Raw genomic sequence first — 21089 nt, 5'->3', positions numbered from 1 at the left:
GTGAGCATATCACAGAAATTTCAATTACAAAATATGAAAATCTTACAAACTGATTAGTATCATCATCAACCATTATAAATTATCATTTTAGCCAAGCATGATGAAATCATATTCTGAAAACAGTATAATATTATATTGTTACAATCGCATGAATATTTGTTAATTTTCGGAAACTAAACATAGATTATATAATCCAGCCAAAGTGGATTTTTTTAAAATAGACCGATGAGATAAAGGTTGACACATTCAAGATATAAAATGAGTATACGAGCCTCGAGGCGTCGATGGTTGGGGCTGTCCAAAAGACGCAATATTACAATTTGCCTTTCTTCCATCGATCACAGGATTTGGATCGGCTACTGCCCTCGTCGCTGACTCTGGCTCTCGAAACGTGACCTACACCACCAAGATGATGACGTCGCATGCTTTGAGAAACAATTATAATGGTTGAGAGATATAAAGAAAACAAGAAAAATGGACTAACTTACGAAACCGTAGCCTTTAGATTTTCCGGTGATCTTATCGGTGATGATAACTGCTTCGAGAATCTCACCGAACTGCTCAAAGTAACGACGCATTTCCTCGGTAGGAGTCTCCCATGCTAAGCCTCCGACGAAAACTTTTGTGAAGGTGGTGTCTCCGAACGGCGATCGGTAGTAGCTCGTATTAGAAGACATATATTATATGATACGATGATATATAACTGTTTTGATTGTTGATGATGATGGTTTGTGATGGATATATACCAATAACAAAACAAAAAATGAATAAATTAAGTTTAATGAATGAACTAGAGTTTGACCTGCCCTTTCAAAGGGCGGATAAGATTTTTTTTTGTCATCATCCTATGTATTGATCTTTTTCGTTTGTTAAATGTTTGAGATTGGTTTAGTCAACAAATTTACTAACCCGTCTTTTTATTCATCAATATGTTTAAATATAATGTTTGGTTTTTGGTTTTGGTTTTAGGTTGTTTTTCTTTTTGGATTTCGGTTTCCGTTTGATTATAGTTTTTTTTTTTTCTGGTTCAAGAGATATATAAACCGTTCAGTTATTTATGAAAATAACTTAATATAATTATACTTGTGTTTACCCGACCCGGATCTATGAGCTTAGTTTTTTTTCCAAAAATATATTTACTGAAAATTAGAAATTTCATACATGTATTTTTATTAAAAAATTGTTTTAATAGATACATAAATTAAAATTAATAAATATAATTTGTTTAAAATAAGATAATTCATTTATAAAACCCGTCATTATTAATTTTACTTATATTAAAACTGTAAATTATAGTAAAAAAATATTTTTAGTTTTTATATTGGTCAAAATTTATTTTATTATTATATAAATAAAATATACTTCATTCAACCCGTATCATACTATATCGAATTATTTTTAATACTCAAATTTAATTATGTAAATATTTCTTATTTTATATATCTTACTTTAATATTTTATTTTAATACGTTGAAGTATGTGGTAAAATTCATAAATGTATGTTATTCTTTAATTTTATGATTTATAAAATATTTAATAAATTAATTAAGTTACTTTATATTTATTAGTTGATGTATTAATTTAATTATGAATATAAACATTATGGGAATTATTATTTTTTATTCTATAATGAAAGAATTAGTATTTGTTAATAATTTATTTAATATTAATTTCGAATTTTATTATTTAAAAATAAATATTAAAAGAATTTATGTTTACATCTTAAATAAAAAGAAATTAAAATATATTTTTATAATAAAACTTAGAAAATGATACTTGACAATATCTTTTTAGATATCTTATTTTGAAAATATTATTAAGTTAGTTGTAAGAGAAAAATAGGAAATTAAATTAATTCTATTTTACAAATCTTGAAATATTAATAGATATTTGTTAGATTAGAAAAACATTATATGATAATAACTAATGAAATTATTTTAGTTAGACTGTTATAACTTTTTTTTATAGTCCAAAACATAGTCGATAAAAAGTTCTTCTGTTTTAATAGTATTGATATGAAAATGAGGCTTGTCTAATTAAAACATCAACCAAGAAAAGAAAAGAAGAAAACATTGTATATGAAGGAATGCTAGCTTCTTTATATCATCAAATGCCAACGACTTTTACATTTTCTCTCTTTATTTTTTACAACTCGTATCGGTGTCGTATTGGATCTCTGGCCCCACACTTGCGAGGAAAACGAAAAAGAAAAGAGAATCATGACCTGGTTTGGTGCAGGATGGACACAAATCTGATATTTAGGTTTTGGAGATATTTGTGATCCGATCTATATCATCGGAATAATCATTTTTCGAATCCAGTTTGATCCTTAGTCACTTAGATATTTAAGTCTAGGTATTCGAAATTTTTTATCCGATTTGATATGTAAAAATAAGTTTAAAATTTAAAAGTAAATAAAAATCTAAAAATATAAAATAATAATATTTTATTATAAAATATAAAGTTATTTATTTTAAGAAATTTATAATAATTATGTAATAATTTTAGTAAATAAAAACACTGTAAAAATATATAAAGTATAACATTCATATAAATTTTTTGAACAAATAATATTCGTATAAACTATACACATAACTTTTTAAATGTATTTATATACACATATAACAGTCAGATCAAAATTTTGTTCTTAAAAATACTAGTATTTGTAATTTGTTTTATTTAAAAAATATTACATATTAGTATTTTATTTGCGTCCTAAACGGCTAATTTTTTTAGTTAAATTCAGATAGATAACAAATTGAATTAAAATTTATGGATATTTTGTTTAATTTTAATTTGGTTGGTTCACTTTTTTCTTTGGGGTTTTGTAGAAGAGTGACAAGACAAGCACTGAGTATGTATTCGCTGTCTATAATTTTTTGCCAGGTTTAACACTATACCTCTTCCACAACTTTTATTTCCTCATCCATTAAAATATCTTCTATGGTTCTGGTAAATAATCCGTAACTTGAGAGATGATACAGACTTTTACCGATCAATAGCTCTAGGATTTTACTTCCCATGTTAATGTCAACAATATATATTATTAAATTATTTTGCACTTTTCAAAATCATATATATTTTCTTTGGCATATTATTTTGCGAGGTTACCATATAGTGTTAGAATAATACATGTTTAAGTCAAAACCCATATAACATACATTTAATATTATCTTTATCTTATATACAGACAAATTCTATGTACAGATAGTACTTAAAGTCTACATTACTATTTAAGATGGATTAACCGTTATAATACGATATCATCGTTCAGTCCAGTAAAAACAAACCAATCAAAACTGAACCAAAAATTAAAATGAAACCAAACTGATATCCAGATTGAACACCCTCTAGTTGATCCTTTGCATCTATTCCTTCTGTTGAGATCTGTATAACTTTATTCTCTTCCTTGGGTTGGTTCTTTAATCCAATTTAATTATTTAGCGAAGAATATATATACGTGTGCGTGTGTGATCATTCTAAATGTCTTACATGTCGTTTGTAGTATGAAAACTCATATTCCTCATTAGATCCAAGTTAAGCACTAGTCAAGCTTAGTGTTAAAAACAATTCGGAGAATTTCATTAAGTAATTATGTAAATCCCAACCATATACACAGAATATGTAAAGCAAGTACTGTGTGTATCGAATTTTAGATAAGTACTCAGGATGATTATGCCGATCGGATTAGTTATAACATTTCATTAAGTGAAATATTTATAAATAAGTTTTGTATTACATATTATAAAGTGTTTATATAATTAATTACTTAGTTACGAATGATAGGTGACTTTTTTTTGCGAATTGATTATCCATTAAAAATATGACTTCAGAATCCTGAAATTATATTTTTTGCTAAAATGATTCTTCAATTTCTGGTATGTCATCGCCAAACAGAATTTGGGAAACTTTTGTGTTGTGATGTATCTTGAAACCACCTAAAACATATGTCCTATAACTTCCACTATCTGCTCTATAGCACCTGTAATATGAAGACAAAAACACTTGTTATATATGGAAAAAAAATCCAGTAATAATGGTGAATTAGATAAAAATATTTGATAAGCGCCAACCGAGTAGATTTGAACCCAATTAAAACTCTTAGCAAATCATCACACGTTTTCACCTGTGTGGTTGAAATGAACCCAATCTTGTATGTATGGTTAGTGGTATGGTATGATCCACAGCAATGATTTAGTGAAAATTTGGTGAAAGTTTCGACATCCCTTCTCCAAGAAAAGTTCAAATTGTTCCACCAATTCTTTTTTCACAGTAGCATGAATGTTATCACTCTATCGATAAAAGAACATGTTTAAGTCATAAGAACAATAATATATATATATATATAAATATAAACATAATTATATAAAAATAATTACCCACATTTGTGTCACTTAGAAACATTTCAATGGTTAGACCTCCTTACGCCAAATACAAAAGACGGTTGTTTCCTGGCATTTCGCTAGACTATCCGATTTCAAATTTTGCGTCTATGGTACATAAATGATTTCTGAGATGAAAAAACTAACTTATAGGATCTTGATATCTTCCATATAAGTTGCAAAGGCAGATCATTCTCCAAGTTCCGAAACCATCTTTACCAATTGAGAACAATTCGTTGCAAACATGACTCTGAATTATTATTTACTCATATTATTTAGTTTTTATGTACATTTTATAATTTTACTTTGTTGTAGCATATTGCAAAATTAAATTATAAATTTATAAATATAGATCTAGAACAATATAATTTTTAAACACTGAATAAATTATAAAATATTTTTTGCTTAGTTTTATTAATTCAAATAGTAAGAAAAGTAGATAGTAGATATAAGCCTTTTTAATCAAAAATAGAGATAAGATAGTTTATTGTAGTATATTTTTAGTTTCAATATTAACTAATACATCAATTTCTAAATCTCTAAAAAGTAAGAGAAAATAACACGAGTAAAAATTGTCAAATAATAATATATATAGCCAAAATAATATGAAATATAAAAATCAAATGTTATTTGAATGGAATACTCAGTCCACAAAATATAAAAATAAGATAACTATATGTAATTTGCATGATTATGATTATTAATAATTTAATGCAATATATTTCAGAATTAAAAAAAAAAAAAAAGAAAGAAAGTTAATGACCTTTCTTTTATCCACTCTGTACACTCCAGTTTTGTAGTGGAATAGGAAATCCAATTGTGTATCAAAATTTCTTTGTTACTTTTAACCGTTAGTAGATCTTCCACTTTTACTGTTTCATGCGTTTGATTTTCTAGTGTATTTGTGAATGGGAGTTTTAGGTGGATGAACTACTTGAGTGGGAGATCTGTTTTTTTTACGCTTCCCATTCATACTCTTAATTATCCGTCCATAAGGCTGGTTAAACCATAATATAGTCGTTCAAAAAAGTCTCAAAATATATGCATGCTAATTCCAAAATAAAAACTACTAGGTGATTACCCGTGCACATGCGCGGAGTAAAATTTATATACTAATGATTATTGAATATTAACTTTGGTCATTCGACCATAATTATATTGTATTGCAACTCATAAGTCTACAATTTTACAAATTATGAACCATTAATATAAATTGTTGAGTATAGAGCCATGTTTATTGATATTTTGGTTTTTGTGAAGCCACAATATTATCGAAAGTATCAATGAAAGAAGAAAATGGGACTAAGATATGAATTGAGTTAGTTTTGATTGATTGCATCTCCACGTATAATTTCACTTTTAAGCATTTGTCTTTTCAATCTAATAATTTGATTTGCTCAGATATGTTTTGTATATGTTTTAACTTTAAATCTATAATCTACTCACACAGATAGTTGAGTTCAATTTATATATATGTGGAGTAATACCACAGTGTATTAAATAGAGAAACAGAAGATCGAACGAACGCGATCCAAACCAAAAATATTTTAGGTATCTAAGTATATTCGAATCAGATTTATATACTTAAATATATTAATTATTTTTAAATTTAATATTTAAAAGAATATATAAAATACATAAGATGTTATTAAATTGTCCAAAATACTTTATAAAAATAGTTAAAAATGACGTGTTTAAAATAGCTTAATGATACTCAAAATACCAAAAATACTTAAAATATCTATTGATTTTCTATCGAATTATTCGAGCTAAACCAATTTCTATGTTAAGTTTAAGTATTTTTGCATACATTATTCAAAAGTATATGCTTTATATTATTTTATCTTTAGATTTGAGAAATTTAAATAATATATGAACTTTATTTAAAAATAAATAAATAGATTATCCAAACCTAAACCCAAACCGAACCTACAAAGATTCAAACCGAACCTACAAAGATTCAAACCGAATCTGCAAAGATCCGAACCAAAAAAGCCTAACCGAACCAAACATAACCTAACCAAATGAAACCCGAATGTTCATCTCTAATCAAATATAAAAATGATTATTGGAAAATATAAAACATAAAATCTAATTACATGATTGCTTTGTTGCTAATATTATATGATCTGTTTGTTGTATTAAAGGAAACTAACCTAGTATGTGATTATCACCAAATTAATTTTAAAAATCAATCACATATGCATCACATGTACTTTCTAAATTTGAATCTCTTTGATCGTTAAGTTTCTATATATTTGACAGATTCATCGCCTACTATGAATGTGTAATACCATAAAAAGAGTTTTTTAAAATTACGAATATAAAAAATATATAGTCATAACCGTATTTACATTCCTAGTTTGTGTTAAATTGAGGAGAATACAATTAAAATCAGCAATCTTTCTACGTGATTGACAAAAGATTGAAGATCTTTTATTTATTACAACCGAATCAAATGAATGATTAAGCTTATAAATGACATAATTAGCGTAGGAAGATTGTATAAATCACGTGGGTTGTCACGCAAGTAACTCATGATAGAGAATTCATATTGATAATTTGATTTGATAATATCTCTTATTAAAGTCTTTCAATGGATGGTTTAATTTGATGATATGAAGTCATTAAGATTTATATTATGATTTTAAGTTACCAAAAAGAAGATAAAACATAAAATTTAGGAAATATAAAATAATACATGAAATTAGTATTTAGCAGTTTCGTAAAGATAAACCCTATACAAAGTCTAGGATACGGGTAATACGTATGATAATACATATGTTACAAAAAGATTAAACATTTTATCTAGGAAACTGTTTTTAAAGATAAACCAACTTTTATTTAGCGAGCAAATCGTTTGATTATAATTTATATTTGATAATATCTCTCAAATAATACATGAAATTAGTATTTCACAAAAAAAAGAGTAGTCATTTTATTTAGGAAAGATAAAATAATACATGAAATTGGTATTTAGCAGTTTTTTAAAGATAAATCCTAAACAAATTCTAGATTGCGGGTAATACGTATGATAAACCAAATTTTATTTATATTAAGGTAATGCGTATGTTACAAAAAGATAAAACATTTTATTTAGGAAACAGTTTTGTAAAAAAAAAACTTTTATTTAGCAAGCAACTTGTTTGATTTTTTATTTTTTATTTGATAATATGTCTCAAATATCAGTGATTTAACAATTAGTATATCGAATACTACATGTATTTACCAATATATGAAAATATCACATGAAAAAAATATTACATGAAAAAATAATGATGCTAGATACGGGTGAAACAAAATGTTAAGATAATTCGTCCAAAATATCCATATAATTCGTTCGTAGGAAACAAAGTGTAGGATAGATACCATGGTATTTCAAATAATTATGAAACATATAATATACGATTATAATCTCTGTGATTTTCGGATGAGTAAATCGATTGCATTTGATTAATAATCAGTAGTAGCACATGATAAATAATAATGGGGAAAAATAATCGTAGGCATTGTATCTTAGATTAGTCAATTAGGAAAAAGCTTAGACTATATTAGTTAAGTTATAATTTAATGACCAATGGCATCTATTGTAATTACTCTAGTTAACTAAGGGTCTTTGAAAATATGTTGTGAGAGAACATGTGGTGATGACACATAGGAAATGACACTATTGTAAATCACACATGAACTAAAGGTTATTTATTTTTAATGCTCCTAAAATAATATATAAGGGATAGAATTATCCTATATATAAAATATATGAAACAAAAATCTATATTTCTATAGTAAGAACGAAAACCGCCATATAAAAACTTGACAAAATATATAAACTCGAACAACCTATTGAAGTCATTATCTGAGAGTATCTCCAAAAGACTCTCTATTTTAGAGTTTGCAAAACTCTATATTTGAAGTTCAAGATGTTCTTCTCCAAAAGCAAAACTTCAAACTTAACTCCAAAACTATTTGTATTTTACTCTATGGTCCTTGTATTTATCATAATTAATGTAAATCCATAATTGTTTTATAAATAACTAACACATATATAAAATATTACAGAAATATTAATTAATAAAATCTTACACTAAAAGATAAAATTATAAATAGAGATATATAATAAAAAAAATTTATGAAATAATATGGTATTTTGTTTGTAGTTTAATATCTAATTATGCATTTTTATTTATAGTTTTATTTTAAACCTAGAATTAGACAACAAGAATATTACAAAAGAAACTTAATAATATTGTTTAAAAGGGTACATGAAGACATAATTATTATACAATGTGGTATTTTGTTTGTAGTTTAATATTTGATTATGTATAATAAGTATTTCTTCATGTACCCATTTAAATTTTTTTTATTATGTTTCTTTTGTCATATTTTTGTTGTCTAGTTACAGTTTTAAAATAATATACATTTTATTTTAATTTTTAATGTAATTTATGTGTTAAAATTGAATTTATTAAAACAAATCTGAAACAATTGTGAAATATAAAAACATTAAGGACTAAAATGATAGACAAAAATAATAATTAAGAATCATAAATGTTATATGTAATTAATTATAAGGATTAAATTGCAAATAGAAAGATGAAACTTTGAAGTTTTGAGTAGTGAAACTTCAAATATAAAGTTTCACTCCACAAAACTCTAAATTTGAAGTTTTGAAGTTTCTTTTTGGAGAGCAAAAAACTCTATATTTGAAGTTATAGAGTTTTTTTTGGAGATGCTCTGAAGGAATTTACTTCCGATAATAAGCACATTAATTAAAACCCAATAATTTAGTGACTAAGAACATCTCCAAAAGAATACTCTATTTTGAAGTTTACAAAACTTTATATTTGAACTTTTAAGCTAGTACTCTTCAAGAGCAAAACTTCAAACGTAACTTCAAAAGAATTTATATTTTTTTTATTATGGTCCTTATATTTATGGTACTTAATCTAAATTCATAAAACTTTATAAATAAATAGCACATATATAAAAATATTAACAAATATTAATTAACAAAATGATACAATAAAATATATAAATTTACATAGAAATACATAGCTAAATATTAAACTACAAGTAAAATACTACATTATTCTATAAATATATTTTCGTAATACTTTCATACATGATCAATTAGTGGATTTGTTAAGTTTCTTTTCAAATATTGTTTTATCTAAATCAAGTTTTGAAAAAACTTACTTTTAAGTTTTTATTTAGTTTTTTGTTAAAATTAAAATTATAAAAGAAAATTTGAAATATTTATGAGTTATAAAATTTTGAAAGGTCAAAAAGATTAAAGGACAAAATATTTAAGAATTATAAATATAATATGTAAAGGTAAGGACTAACATGCAATGAAAAATATGAAACTTCAAATTTGAAATTTTGTGTAGTGACACTATATATTTGAAGTTTCACTATTTAAAACTTCAAATTTGAAGTTTTGAAGTTTTTTTAGAGAACAAAAAACTTCATATTTTAAATTATAGAATATCTTTTGGAGATGCTCTAAACCAGTTGAATATGGAGCACATATGGATTATCATAAACTGATTAGAGCCTTATAAAATTAAACAAACACTTAAAGATATGAATCATATTTATAACTTGTGACGCAGCCAAAATACTTATGAAGATACATGAAGATAATGTGCATCATAAATTATCAACAAACACAAACAAATATCAAAAATACTAAGTCTTGCATGTTTCCGATGCTCAAATATATGATAACTGAGATAGCATTCCTCGAAACCAATTTTACATCTACGTCAAACAAACTCATACCAAACTTCCTCATTTTCAAATTTGGTTGTCTTGAAAAAGATAACTAATTAACCATGAAAGATCTATATAGTTAAAAAACCACACAAACCAATCCTTTCCATGCTAAATCATATAAACAAGAGGAAATTCCCCCAATTATGAGTAAAAAGAAATTAAAAAAGAACGGAACATTATAATATAGATACAACCACCATGAGTAAAATAAATAAGTCATCCCACATGCAATCCCTCTTCCAGTCAAATCATGCATCGATCTCAAACATACTTTAAAACATAAATCGTTTCATAGAGATACCACTCCTACTCACCATCTTCACAGACAAAACAACAACATCAAACAACAATTATACAAACTAAAATTCTCAAAAAAATATTTCGCACGCGGACTGACCCTGGTTAATTATACGGAAATTGCCGATAAATGAGATAAATTTGCATTAAATGCTGCCATGTTGGTTGATTACAAATTTTTTTTGGTCAGCCAATGGAGATACTTAAAAAAAAAGTGGGCCAGTTTGCCATCATGGTAAAAGAAGAGATAGCCGGAGTGGAGTTTAAAAAGAATCAGAAGAGAATCCGTGAACTGGCAGATCCCTCCACGTTGAACGATCTTTCTGTTATCTACTCTCTTGATGATCGTAACCGTTGATGTTTCTACATTTTGGTATAGTGTTCATAGAAAAATAATATGTACGCGTATACTTCTCTTGATGATCGTAAAACTATCTATTCTATTAATTCTCATGTATGACCAGTTGATATAGGTTTGGTCCAATTTAAAAAAAAAAGATGATTTTTATATAACTACATCTAATTATATCAAAACACTAAACACGTTATAATTTTCTCTACCAAAAACAGTTATCACGAAAATGCTTTTTATGATCTACAGAACTCAGGCACAAATACAGAATCTAAGTTACAATCGATCTAGATCCATTTGTGGTTTCTGAAATTACTTTGTAGCTGTTTTCCTTTATTCTACTGACTGGTCTGAGACTCCAAAAACTAAGACAAAGGCCCTGTTCGAAAACGCGGGTAAGGCATCCGATTAAGTTCCTGCGAGACGTTGGACGGTGCTTGGGTGTGGCGATTTCTTCAGAGGCGGCGAGAAAATCGGAGGTCACAATTTTTTTTTTGAGTTTTGAATGTTTAGAACTAATGTTTTATGGTATATCTATGTATTTGAGACATAAATAATACCTAATCACACAACAATCTGATAATTTACAGGTAAATAGTTGATGACCGCCATGAAAATAGAGTTACAGAGTCGAAACCCTAAAAAAATTTGGGGGAAGATGATGAAAGAATTACAACTATGCCACTGTATAAAAAAGACAAATTAAACAAAAATGGAATACGTATAGAACCCGGAAAATTCGCCACCAGGCCAAAGTAATTTAATATTTCCCAAGTTTATTAATTACAAAACGCGGTTCAACCAATTCCAAGCATAATCTATTAGTTTTGATTCTTAATAATTACCATAAACGATATTTCTTGATTAGTTCCTGATTTTAGTCGTTTGTAATAGGAAACCAAAATCATTTTTTCCTTACTCACAGTTATTTTGTTTTAACTATACACACTTGCTATATTTTCTATAGTATTTATAGAAATAATTTTACATAAATAATTTTGGTCATCTATTCTATTAATTCTCATGTATGACCAGTTGATAAAGGTTATGTCCAATTTAAAATTTTAATAATACACACTTTTTAATATAAAAACAACGGAATCTATTTTTTTAATGTAACCACCAATTAAACTGATGCATAATTGTCAGCCACTTTCTGTAACTGCATCAAAAAATCTAATTTAATCAAACATTGAAGTTAATTTAATATGCGAATAGAAAGGGATACCTAATAATTTCCTATTATAACGTATTAACGTGTGGTGTTCTTCTAGACCACCCAACTTTTTTATTGTTCCTGTATTTCAGTGATTATTATGTGTTATATGACTATTTGATGTTAAGTGCATGCTTAATTAAATAGTATAGGTTTAAAAGAATTAATACTGTTCAATTAATCATGCTATGAATATTTTTTTTTGTCATCAGCAAAACAGACTCAATTAAGTATGTTTAAAACGGAAGATATAGCATATATTATTCTATTCAAATTATAGATATAAAAATTTGGATTTGATTCCTATTATTCAGATATTGATTTTTAGATGAAATATTAAAATATGAAATGGCTATGGCACATGTATATAGTTATGTAACATCACTAATTTAATATAATTATCGAAATTCTTAGTAATGATTAAAAAAATATTTTACACATATATAACTACAAAGAAAAACACAATATGTTTATAAAAAAATACAAATATAATTACAAAGAAAGACACAAATATGAAAATTAAATATCTTAAAAAATATGTAAAACAAAAAGTATTGAGGGAGGGTCAAATTTAAATAGCATTTAAAAATATACCAAGGCAGGTTATATTTTTTAACCAAAAAAAAAATTGAAAATCCGCGGGTTGGCGGGTCAGCGGGGTGAATTTGACTCGCAATCCAGCCTTAACCGTGATTATACCATATCAATTTTAAATTGCTATTACTTAATAAAATATATTTTATTAAAATTTAGAGACAAATATGATTAAAACATACAAATATAATCAGAAAAAGAAAAACAAATATCAAAAATTAAATTTAAAACAAAAAATATACCCGCCCTTTTAAGGGCGGGTCAAAATCTAGTTACCCTTTAATATAGTATGGTATTTGCAACAAACAGCCAAAAGCCCTACAAAACCTACTCCAAGCAATCGGATCTCTTCACTTCTTCAGTCCACAGTCTTTCGTCAAAACACTTACATTTCGTTAGGCCTGGACATAAAATCTGGAATCCGAAATCCGAAATCCGAACCAAATCCGAACCAAAAAATCCAACTCCTTATCCGATCCGAAATGTAAAAATACCTGAACGGGTCTTGTAGGGTGGTACAAAAAAATCTGAACCCGAAGTATTATTAACCGAATCCGAGCGGGTAATCCGAAAAATCCGAAATTAATAGTCAGTATATATATTTTGAAATATATATAAGTATTTCAATTATTAAATTCAATATTTGTGGTAATATGATATATAATAATAAATATTGAAATTTTAATAAATGCTTTAAGTACATAATTAGTTATAAATAAGTACTTTATAAATTGCCTATTAAAATAACAAGTCTACTCTCTATAAGCCAATTCATATTGTTTACACATGATGTTTGTTTTTATGCTTGATTTAACATTTTATTGTTATTTTATCAATTTTATGTGTGATAAATTAATTTTTATTTAATTTAGATATTTTTCTTTATGTTTTGCTTCAAAAATTTTTGTTTTTTATTTTGGTTATATCCGAACCAAACCGATATAACCCGAATCAATATGATATATGATTATTTTATGGATTTTAGGATGCAATACAATTTTGAACTGAACCCGAAGTGTTATTATCCGAACCTGACCCGTACTAATAAAAATTTAATATGGAACCTAAGAATATAAACCCGGAAACCTGATCCGAATGTCAATGGATACCTGAACGCTCGTGCCTACATTTCGTTAGCAAAACCCCCAAGAATTTAGTCAAAAAAACCAGGAAATATTTTTCAATAGACACAAATAGGATAAAGCAGACACTGTGCTAACCGTAGACATGAAGGGGTGGTGGCGCAGTTGGTTAGCGCGTAGGTCTCATAGCTACTGAGTGATCCTGAGGTCGAGAGTTCGGCCTCTCTCACCCCAGTACATATTTTTCATCCGTGGTAAGCCCAAATTCCGCGCTATTCGTTTCCCCGAGAATGCCACTTCTTTTACATGGGACGGAAAGCCATCATTGGTGCGTCAACATTACAAAACAATGATTTGTTTTGAGATTTTATCACCCACCTATATATTTCTTTATCAATAGGCCCATGGTAGGCCCAAAGTTAAACTTTATTTTTTATATAAGAAGCCTTTGTACGTACGTTACATGGCAAGAAATGCCATTGATGCTGAGTCATCGGGAGACTTTTGTCATTATGATGCTCAGAGAAACAGAGAAGCAGATGCAAGTCGACATGAGTCGAAAATATTCCTTACATACTGACCCAACGATATGGGCCTCTCCGTGGCCCATAAAAACTATTCCAAATGTCGCGATTGCATTGGTATAGCCAGTCTAACCGATAATTGGATAAAGCAAACCGGGAAGCGAGTCAGAGCGAACAATTAAAATTGAATGCTGTGTTGATCCGTCGTTAGCGTCTGACGTGTTCACGGTGGTGGTGACTCCCATGGACGACGGAAACCTAGGAAACAACAACCGTAACTTCAACGGTGGCTCTGGAGACCGTCTAACCGCCGATTCGTTGCCGTTAATCGATACACGACTCTTATCCCAGTCAGAACTCCGCGCGCTCTCTCGCTGCTCCCCTCTCTCCACGTCGTCGTCTTCGTCCTCTCTCGCTTCCGCCGGCGGAGACGACGATTTAACGCCGAAAATCGATCGGTCCGTATTCAATGAGTCCGCCGGTAGTCGAAAACAGACGTTTCTCCGCCTCCGCCTCGCGCGCCACCCTCCGCCACCTAAACCTCCTTCTCCGCAACGGCAAAGAGACGATTCGTCCCGCGAAGAAGTGGCGTCGCTTCTCAGATCTCTGTTCTCAGTCGATTCGGCTCATACGAAAGAGGAAGAAGAGGCTGAAGTCGATGTCGAAGGTCAGCCGCTGATCTCGTTTCCTATCCATAGTAACAGCATTGTGTATCAGAATCCGTATTTTGATTCGGTTCAGGGAAACGCCGGTGATGAAAGGAGAAAGAGGCCAGGGCGGCCGAGAAAGATTATGAACCCTAGCGACTTGGGAATCTCCACGGAGTCGAATCCAGGGAAGAGAAAGAGAGGTCATCCTCCAAAGATTAGAGATGGTTCCAATCAGAACTTCAAGATTGAGGATAAGGAAGAGAGTGTGGACTTGGAGAACAGAGAAGGTACAGTGGTGGACCTGAGTGCATTGGCTTGTGTTGGAGAAGATCCATATGGAGATGAGCTGAGGAGGATGACGATGGGGTTGGTGACCAGTGAAGAGTTGTTAGGTTTCTTGGAAGAGATGAATGGTGACTGGGTGAATGCTGGGAAGAGGAATAAAGTTGTGAAAGCTTGTGATTATGGAGGATACTTACCCAGAGGATGGAAACTTATGCTCTGCATCAAAAAGCAAGGTAGCAATCTGTGGCTGGCTTGTCATAGATACATCAGGTATAATATATGTTCAGCCTACTGTGCTCTAGTTGTTTTCACTGGTTCAAGTACCTGAAATTAGCTCTGAGATCTTCATGGTTATTGCAACTAAAATAGTTGATTAGCTTTATGTATTCAGGAAACTTATATGATTGTGTTTCGGTTTAGTGTCCTACTTGTTATCTTCTTGAATATACTACAACATGTTGACTATTGCTTATCACGAGTCTTTGCTGTTCTAGTATTCCTGCTTATGTGATCATTTCTTTAGTTGATGATTATGAGTTTCTCTTAATTTTTTTGTTCATTGTATATACAGTCCTGATGGACATGAGTTTGCAAACTGCAAGGAAGTCGCTACATATGTGCAAGCTCTTATTGATTCCCGAAGCAAGAACCAGCTCAATTCATTGCAACCTGAGAACAAGACTCGAGAACAACCAGTGATGGCTAATGAACCTGTAGTAGATAGCTCTGATTCAGCGAGCGAGACCACCCTTGAGCGTAAGAGAACCAGCAGTGAGGTGTGTGATGAAGATACAACAGATCCAGTGAAAACCAGACTGGTGGAGGAAGATGATAAAGGGATATCTGCAGCAAATTTTGCGAATGGAGATAACATGGAGAATGTAGCGGCTCTATCAAACTCAGAAGCTCAATTTGGAGAAAAAGATGCAAGGCTGTTCATCTAACTGAGAAGCTTCAACCAAACCCCTGAGTTTCAGTGAACTAATTGATTTTTCTCATTGTAGTTAAAAAAGATTTTGCGTTTCCATGCTTGGCCAAAGCATGTTTTAGCTGACAAACAGGATATCGAATTTGAAAGGTACATGTACAAAACAATTGATAGAAACAACAATTCAGCGAATTAAAGAGTTTTTTTGTTTTTTGTTTTCCAACAGTTAATGAACTAGTGGTGTTTTGGAAAAAAACCCAAATAGTCGACAAGAGGGACGGAGTGTTTTTCTCCGTTTGTCACGGATTTGATGGGTTTAATTGAACAATTATATTTAGTTGAGGTTCTTAACGAATAAACTGGAAAGTTTTGAGGTCGCTTTTATAATTTAGAAAACTTTAGTATCTGAGTCTGTTTGACTAAAAAGAAAAGTAGATCCAACGGGGCCGGTATATTTAGCATCAGAGGCATTCTAGGGTTACCACTAATCTCGAGATCAAAATAAATAGAGAGCATCCATTGTTTGTTTCAGACAGAGAGAAGAAAGAAGGCATGGAGACTGAGAGGGAAAAGCAGGTTTACTCGGCGAAGCTCTCCGAGCAAACCGAACGATACGATGGTACTTTGTTTTCTTCAGAAACTCAGATCTTTCCAATGAATGTTTCGGTTCGATTATAGATCTACACAAGTCTGTTTTGGACCCTATTACAGATGTAACTGTTTCATGTTACCCTGATCATAAAATTTATCATATGAAAATGGATCTATATTTTTTTATTGTTTATTTTCTTTCTTGCTGGATATGTTTTAAGATGTGATGTAAAAGAACAGAACTTCCTTAGCAACATTTGGTTCTACTCATTAGATATCTCAAGATCTGATTTTTTCTGAGTAATATAGCTTTTGTTTTTATGTTTTGGGGACTTGCTTATAATGCCTTGGTTTCACAATACTAATTATCAGAAACATTTTGTTGTGGTTGTAGAGATGGTTGAGGCAATGAAGAAAGTAGCAGAGATGGATGTGGAGCTCACCGTGGAGGAGAGAAACCTCGTATCTGTGGGTTACAAGAACGTCATTGGCGCAAGGAGAGCTTCGTGGAGGATACTATCCTCCATCGAGCAGAAGGAAGAGTCCAAGGGGAACGAGGAGAATGTCAAGAGGATTCAGAATTACCGAAAGAGGGTTGAAGATGAGCTTGCCAAAGTTTGTAATGACATCTTGTCTGTCATTGACAAGCACCTCATTCCTTCCTCTACCGCTGTTGAGTCCACCGTCTTTTTCTACAAAATGTCAGTCATCCTCTCCTCCTCTGCTTCTTTAAGAGTGAAACCGTGAAAGGTTAATCATATTCATTCCACACAGTTTTTGGCTTTACTTTTCTGTTCTTTATTTTGTAGGAAAGGAGATTACTATCGCTATCTGGCAGAGTTCAGTTCTGGTACTGAACGCAAGGAAGCTGCAGATCAGTCTCTTGAAGCATACAAGGTTCTTGGATCATGTTTCTGTCTTTTTTTCTGTGTGTGTGAGCTTGGAGAAAGAACTGAACAATATGCTTGTGATTGTAGGCTGCTGTTGCTGCTGCAGACACTGGTTTGGCACCTACACATCCAGTTAGACTTGGCTTGGCTTTGAACTTTTCTGTTTTCTACTACGAGATCTTAAACTCTCCTGAAAGGTTTCATTTCTTCACTCATTTTTTGGAAAGATTTTAAGAGTATGGAATCGGTGGTGTTCGCTTTCTAACTGTCTGAAAACTATGTGATGTACAGCGCATGCCAATTGGCTAAGCAAGCATTTGACGATGCAATCGCTGAACTTGACAGCCTCAACGAGGAGTCATACAAGGACAGCACTCTTATCATGCAGCTTCTTAGAGACAATCTCACCCTGTGGACTTCTGACCTCCCGGAGGAAGGAGGTTAGTCTTAATCGAATAGAAAGTTTCCATAGAATCAAATGAGCCTTTTTGAATCTTAGCACTCACTTTTGTCTTATTTGTTCTCTTAGAAGAGAAATCCAAAGGTGATGAGCCGAAAGAAGAGGTATGAAAAGTCAGCTCTGTTAAAATTTAAACTACTTTAATTTTTTTTTTTGAAACAACTAAGCTACTTTACATATTATTATTTTTTTCAAGTAGACACTCATGGAACTACTTGTTCATTGCAGAACTGAATCCTCTGTGTGAAGAGAAACGACCTTTGATGCATCCGAAGACAGCAAGTGTCGTTGCTCGGAAAAATGTGTATTTTTTTTTATTTTATCGTCTTTCTTGATCATGTTTTTCAGTTATTTGACGTTCTACAACATAGTACTACTGCATAACTTCGAATGCTTGATGTCATACACTTAGTCTGCTTTGTTGTTGTTGAATTGAGACCATGCATTTTGGGTTTTGCACACTCTTTGACGAATTAAGAACCTTGAGTGTTCAAAATAAATATAATTTTCACTAGAAAAAGTGAGGAAACTATGTCCATGTCTAAGTTTTCACAGTTTTTGTCTGTAATATGATGAGCTGACTATTCCTAATCCTTCAAAAGAGAATGAGAGTTGGCATTGCATACAACAAAGATGATAACATTTTTAATTTGCATCAGAAAACCTAAACGATTAATTTAAACCTCTTGGTCCCTTCATCGTCTCTGTCATATGTGACCAAGATCGGATGAATAGCTGTGAGATCCGTTTTCGAGCAAGCTTCACCTAATGGTGACAGTAGCCTATGTGGCACTGAAGGTGCTTCTTCTTGCTTCCCTATTCTAACCATTACACAAAAAGGAACCTGTAATCATATATTTTAACATAAATTCAAGAGGTGGAAATTTTTTTTAAGAACTTCACCACATTTACGTCAGATTTAGTTTGCAACGGTGTAAATGTTGTGACAAAATCTTTTCTATTAGGTCCCTCTAGAGGAGAAGTCACAACAACTGTAGCTTCTTCTGTTGAGAACTTTCACCCAATGTGTGAATCCATCAGCATAATAGTATTTTTATAGGTATCATATCCAGAGCCTGGATGAAGGAGACACCTCTAATTAATATCACATGACTTATCCACATGTACATGATTTTAACATCTTCCAAAAAGCTATATCTATAACATGAAACTGCAAGAGCAGCATCATCAAGTTCTCTGATAAGAAAGTTACATGGTTTGGATGGATGTGTTTTCCGCTAAGTAAATTCAAAAACACAGTTTCAAAGCTGTACATAACACTTCCAGGTGTCACTTTTCCTACAACACATAAACAGTTGACCACACTGAAACTCTTGCTATATAGATATACTTAAACATTAGTATCTGATGCTAACTGTGATAATCTTAATTGAGAAATACAAATTGAGTTACCATTTCTTAGATATTTAGGTGTTGTATATGCTAAATTTCTGCTATAATTTTTACCATCCTTACTGTTCTTCATCAAGCCTAAACACGATAGACAAGTATTACCATCCTACAAATAGTCATTCAAAAGATTTGTTAACTAAGTTTTAGATCATAAAATAAATCTAGAGAAGAGAACGTTCCTCATAAAAAAACCCTTTAAATATTTAAATCATAGTACAATGAATGGCTCTTAATACTATAATAATCGAAAACTGCGCAATGTAATATCTTACGAAGGCCGGTGAAGAGAATGGGCAGGACATAACCTAAAGTTTATGTTTATTACTCTTTTTAGCAATAACATATATGTTATGTGCATTATCAAGTATGACAATGTGTAAGATTAAAATGTTTTGATTGGATTATTAATCTTCTTCATTAATTGATATGTCTTGTTTTCATCAGAAATGTTGAGTTGTCAATCTTTAGAGAGTCTCTTGTGTCATTGTAGTGTCGATTTGAGATTTTATTGGAAATAAGATGAAACTGATAATCCGGTAAAAAGAACAAAATTTAATAAAAAAAGAATATAATAAGCATTAAGTAAAGTTGATTTAAGTGCAAGCGTAACCTTTTGATGGGCCGGGCTATTAGCGGGGGAGTATAGCTAACATATAATACCGAGCAATGAAATAAATGGTTTGGGCTGAGTAATACAAACAAAAGCTTCAACTAAAGCTAAACTAGTTGTAAGGGGCAGTTTCGACCTTTCATCAAAACCCTCGGCCGCATAAGATTCGTTTTCTTCTTCCTCACTAGTTCCTCTTCGCTTTTCTAGGTCAGCCAGAGACGACAGCCAGAGACAGAGAGAGAGATGAGGCTGATAACGCACAACATGCTCTCCTGCAACATCAAAGGAGTAACAAACGGCTTTCCCCTAAAGATCGAAGCTGAGAAAGTGATCGAGAAGGAAGTCGACTTCAACCCTGATTTTCTGAGGCACATGTTCGCCAAGATCGAGTGGAAGGCTCTTGCAGAAGCTGCTCGTTCCATGGGATACGCTGAGCTACCGGACGATTCTCCAGACGCGGCGGTGATTGAATCCGCCGACGAGACCTTCCTCAGGAAACTCCACCACGCGTTGCTCGAGCTGCACTTGGAGGAAGGCGCGCTTGTCTGCCCCGAGACTGGTCGGAAGTTTCCAGTCAACAAGGGTATCCCCAACATGCTTCTCCACGAAGACGAGGTTTAAATCATCTTTCTATTACAATGTTTTGTTAGGGTTTTGTCAGAATTTGATGATATGCCTTCTTTTGAATTGAGTAAACCGATTGGATGTTTTAATATTCTGAGTCTCTATTAAACCGGTTTAATTAAATTTGATTCTAAAGTACCAAATCAATCGCAGTGGTTCACTCTGAATAACCAATCATATGCTTGACAAAACTTGTGTAAGTAATCATTAAGAGACAAACGATGAAGTGTAAACAAACATCTATAGAACTGAACCTTTACACCGGATGGTTTGGTTTTGTGGTTCAACTTGGCAATTTGGCATCATGATTATGAAGTTTCAAACGAATAATGGGAAGGTTAAGACGAATAATGAAGTTTCAAACGAATAACGAACAAACGGTCTGCATTGATCTCAGTAGCTTGTTGGCCCGC

The 21089-nt window shown here is 31.0% G+C and overlaps 4 protein-coding genes across 5 annotated transcripts; 3 read left to right on the top strand and 1 right to left on the bottom strand.

Moving 5' to 3' along the window:
• Positions 1-97: 97 nt before the first annotated feature.
• On the bottom strand, positions 98-750 carry LOC130495936 (probable RNA-binding protein ARP1). The gene is made up of 2 exons (XM_056987577.1): positions 489-750; positions 98-396 (listed from the first exon to the last, which is right to left on the bottom strand). Exons 1-2 carry the CDS (start codon positions 675-677, stop codon positions 247-249), a joined length of 339 nt encoding a protein of 112 aa, XP_056843557.1. The 5' UTR covers positions 678-750; the 3' UTR covers positions 98-246.
• Positions 751-14350: 13600 nt separating this feature from the next.
• LOC108812890 (methyl-CpG-binding domain-containing protein 8) lies at positions 14351-16299 on the top strand. Of its 2 annotated transcripts, XM_018585274.2 has the most exons (3): positions 14558-14892; positions 14967-15430; positions 15732-16299. In XM_018585274.2, exons 1-3 carry the CDS (start codon positions 14695-14697, stop codon positions 16102-16104), a joined length of 1035 nt encoding a protein of 344 aa, XP_018440776.1. In that variant the 5' UTR covers positions 14558-14694; the 3' UTR covers positions 16105-16299. The 2 variants fall into 2 exon arrangements, with proteins under 2 accessions (XP_018440775.1, XP_018440776.1); XM_018585273.2 differs by having other exon boundaries at positions 14351-15430.
• A 227-nt stretch (positions 16300-16526) lies between these two features.
• On the top strand, positions 16527-18483 carry LOC108812891 (14-3-3-like protein GF14 epsilon). Its single transcript, XM_018585276.2, has 7 exons — positions 16527-16707; positions 17074-17380; positions 17489-17576; positions 17657-17766; positions 17861-18009; positions 18099-18133; positions 18258-18483. Exons 1-7 carry the CDS (start codon positions 16641-16643, stop codon positions 18261-18263), a joined length of 762 nt encoding a protein of 253 aa, XP_018440778.1. The 5' UTR covers positions 16527-16640; the 3' UTR covers positions 18264-18483.
• A 1748-nt stretch (positions 18484-20231) lies between these two features.
• LOC108809042 (multifunctional methyltransferase subunit TRM112 homolog A) lies at positions 20232-20804 on the top strand. Its single transcript, XM_018581165.2, has one exon. The coding sequence runs from the start codon at positions 20296-20298 to the stop codon at positions 20671-20673; it is 378 nt and encodes a 125-aa protein (XP_018436667.1). The 5' UTR covers positions 20232-20295; the 3' UTR covers positions 20674-20804.
• Positions 20805-21089: the final 285 nt, after the last annotated feature.

The sequence above is a fragment of the Raphanus sativus genome, chromosome 6 (genome assembly GCF_000801105.2).
Source record: "Raphanus sativus cultivar WK10039 chromosome 6, ASM80110v3, whole genome shotgun sequence".
NCBI lineage: Eukaryota > Viridiplantae > Streptophyta > Magnoliopsida > Brassicales > Brassicaceae > Raphanus > Raphanus sativus.
This window is presented reverse-complemented; position numbering and strand designations above follow the sequence as displayed.

Coding starts and splice junctions, on each gene's coding strand:
- LOC130495936 (XM_056987577.1), bottom strand. CDS start 677: ATGTCTTCTAATACGAGCTACTACCGATCGCCGTTCGGAGACACCACC. Junction 397..488: donor AATCTAAAGGCTACGGTTTC/GTAAGTTAGTCC, acceptor TTGGTGGTGTAG/GTCACGTTTCGAGAGCCAGA.
- LOC108812890 (XM_018585273.2), top strand. CDS start 14,469: ATGGACGACGGAAACCTAGGAAACAACAACCGTAACTTCAACGGTGGC. Junction 15,431..15,731: donor GCTTGTCATAGATACATCAG/GTATAATATATG, acceptor TTGTATATACAG/TCCTGATGGACATGAGTTTG.
- LOC108812891 (XM_018585276.2), top strand. CDS start 16,641: ATGGAGACTGAGAGGGAAAAGCAGGTTTACTCGGCGAAGCTCTCCGAG. Junction 16,708..17,073: donor GCAAACCGAACGATACGATG/GTACTTTGTTTT, acceptor TTGTGGTTGTAG/AGATGGTTGAGGCAATGAAG. Junction 18,010..18,098: donor TGACCTCCCGGAGGAAGGAG/GTTAGTCTTAAT, acceptor TTGTTCTCTTAG/AAGAGAAATCCAAAGGTGAT.
- LOC108809042 (XM_018581165.2), top strand. CDS start 20,296: ATGAGGCTGATAACGCACAACATGCTCTCCTGCAACATCAAAGGAGTA.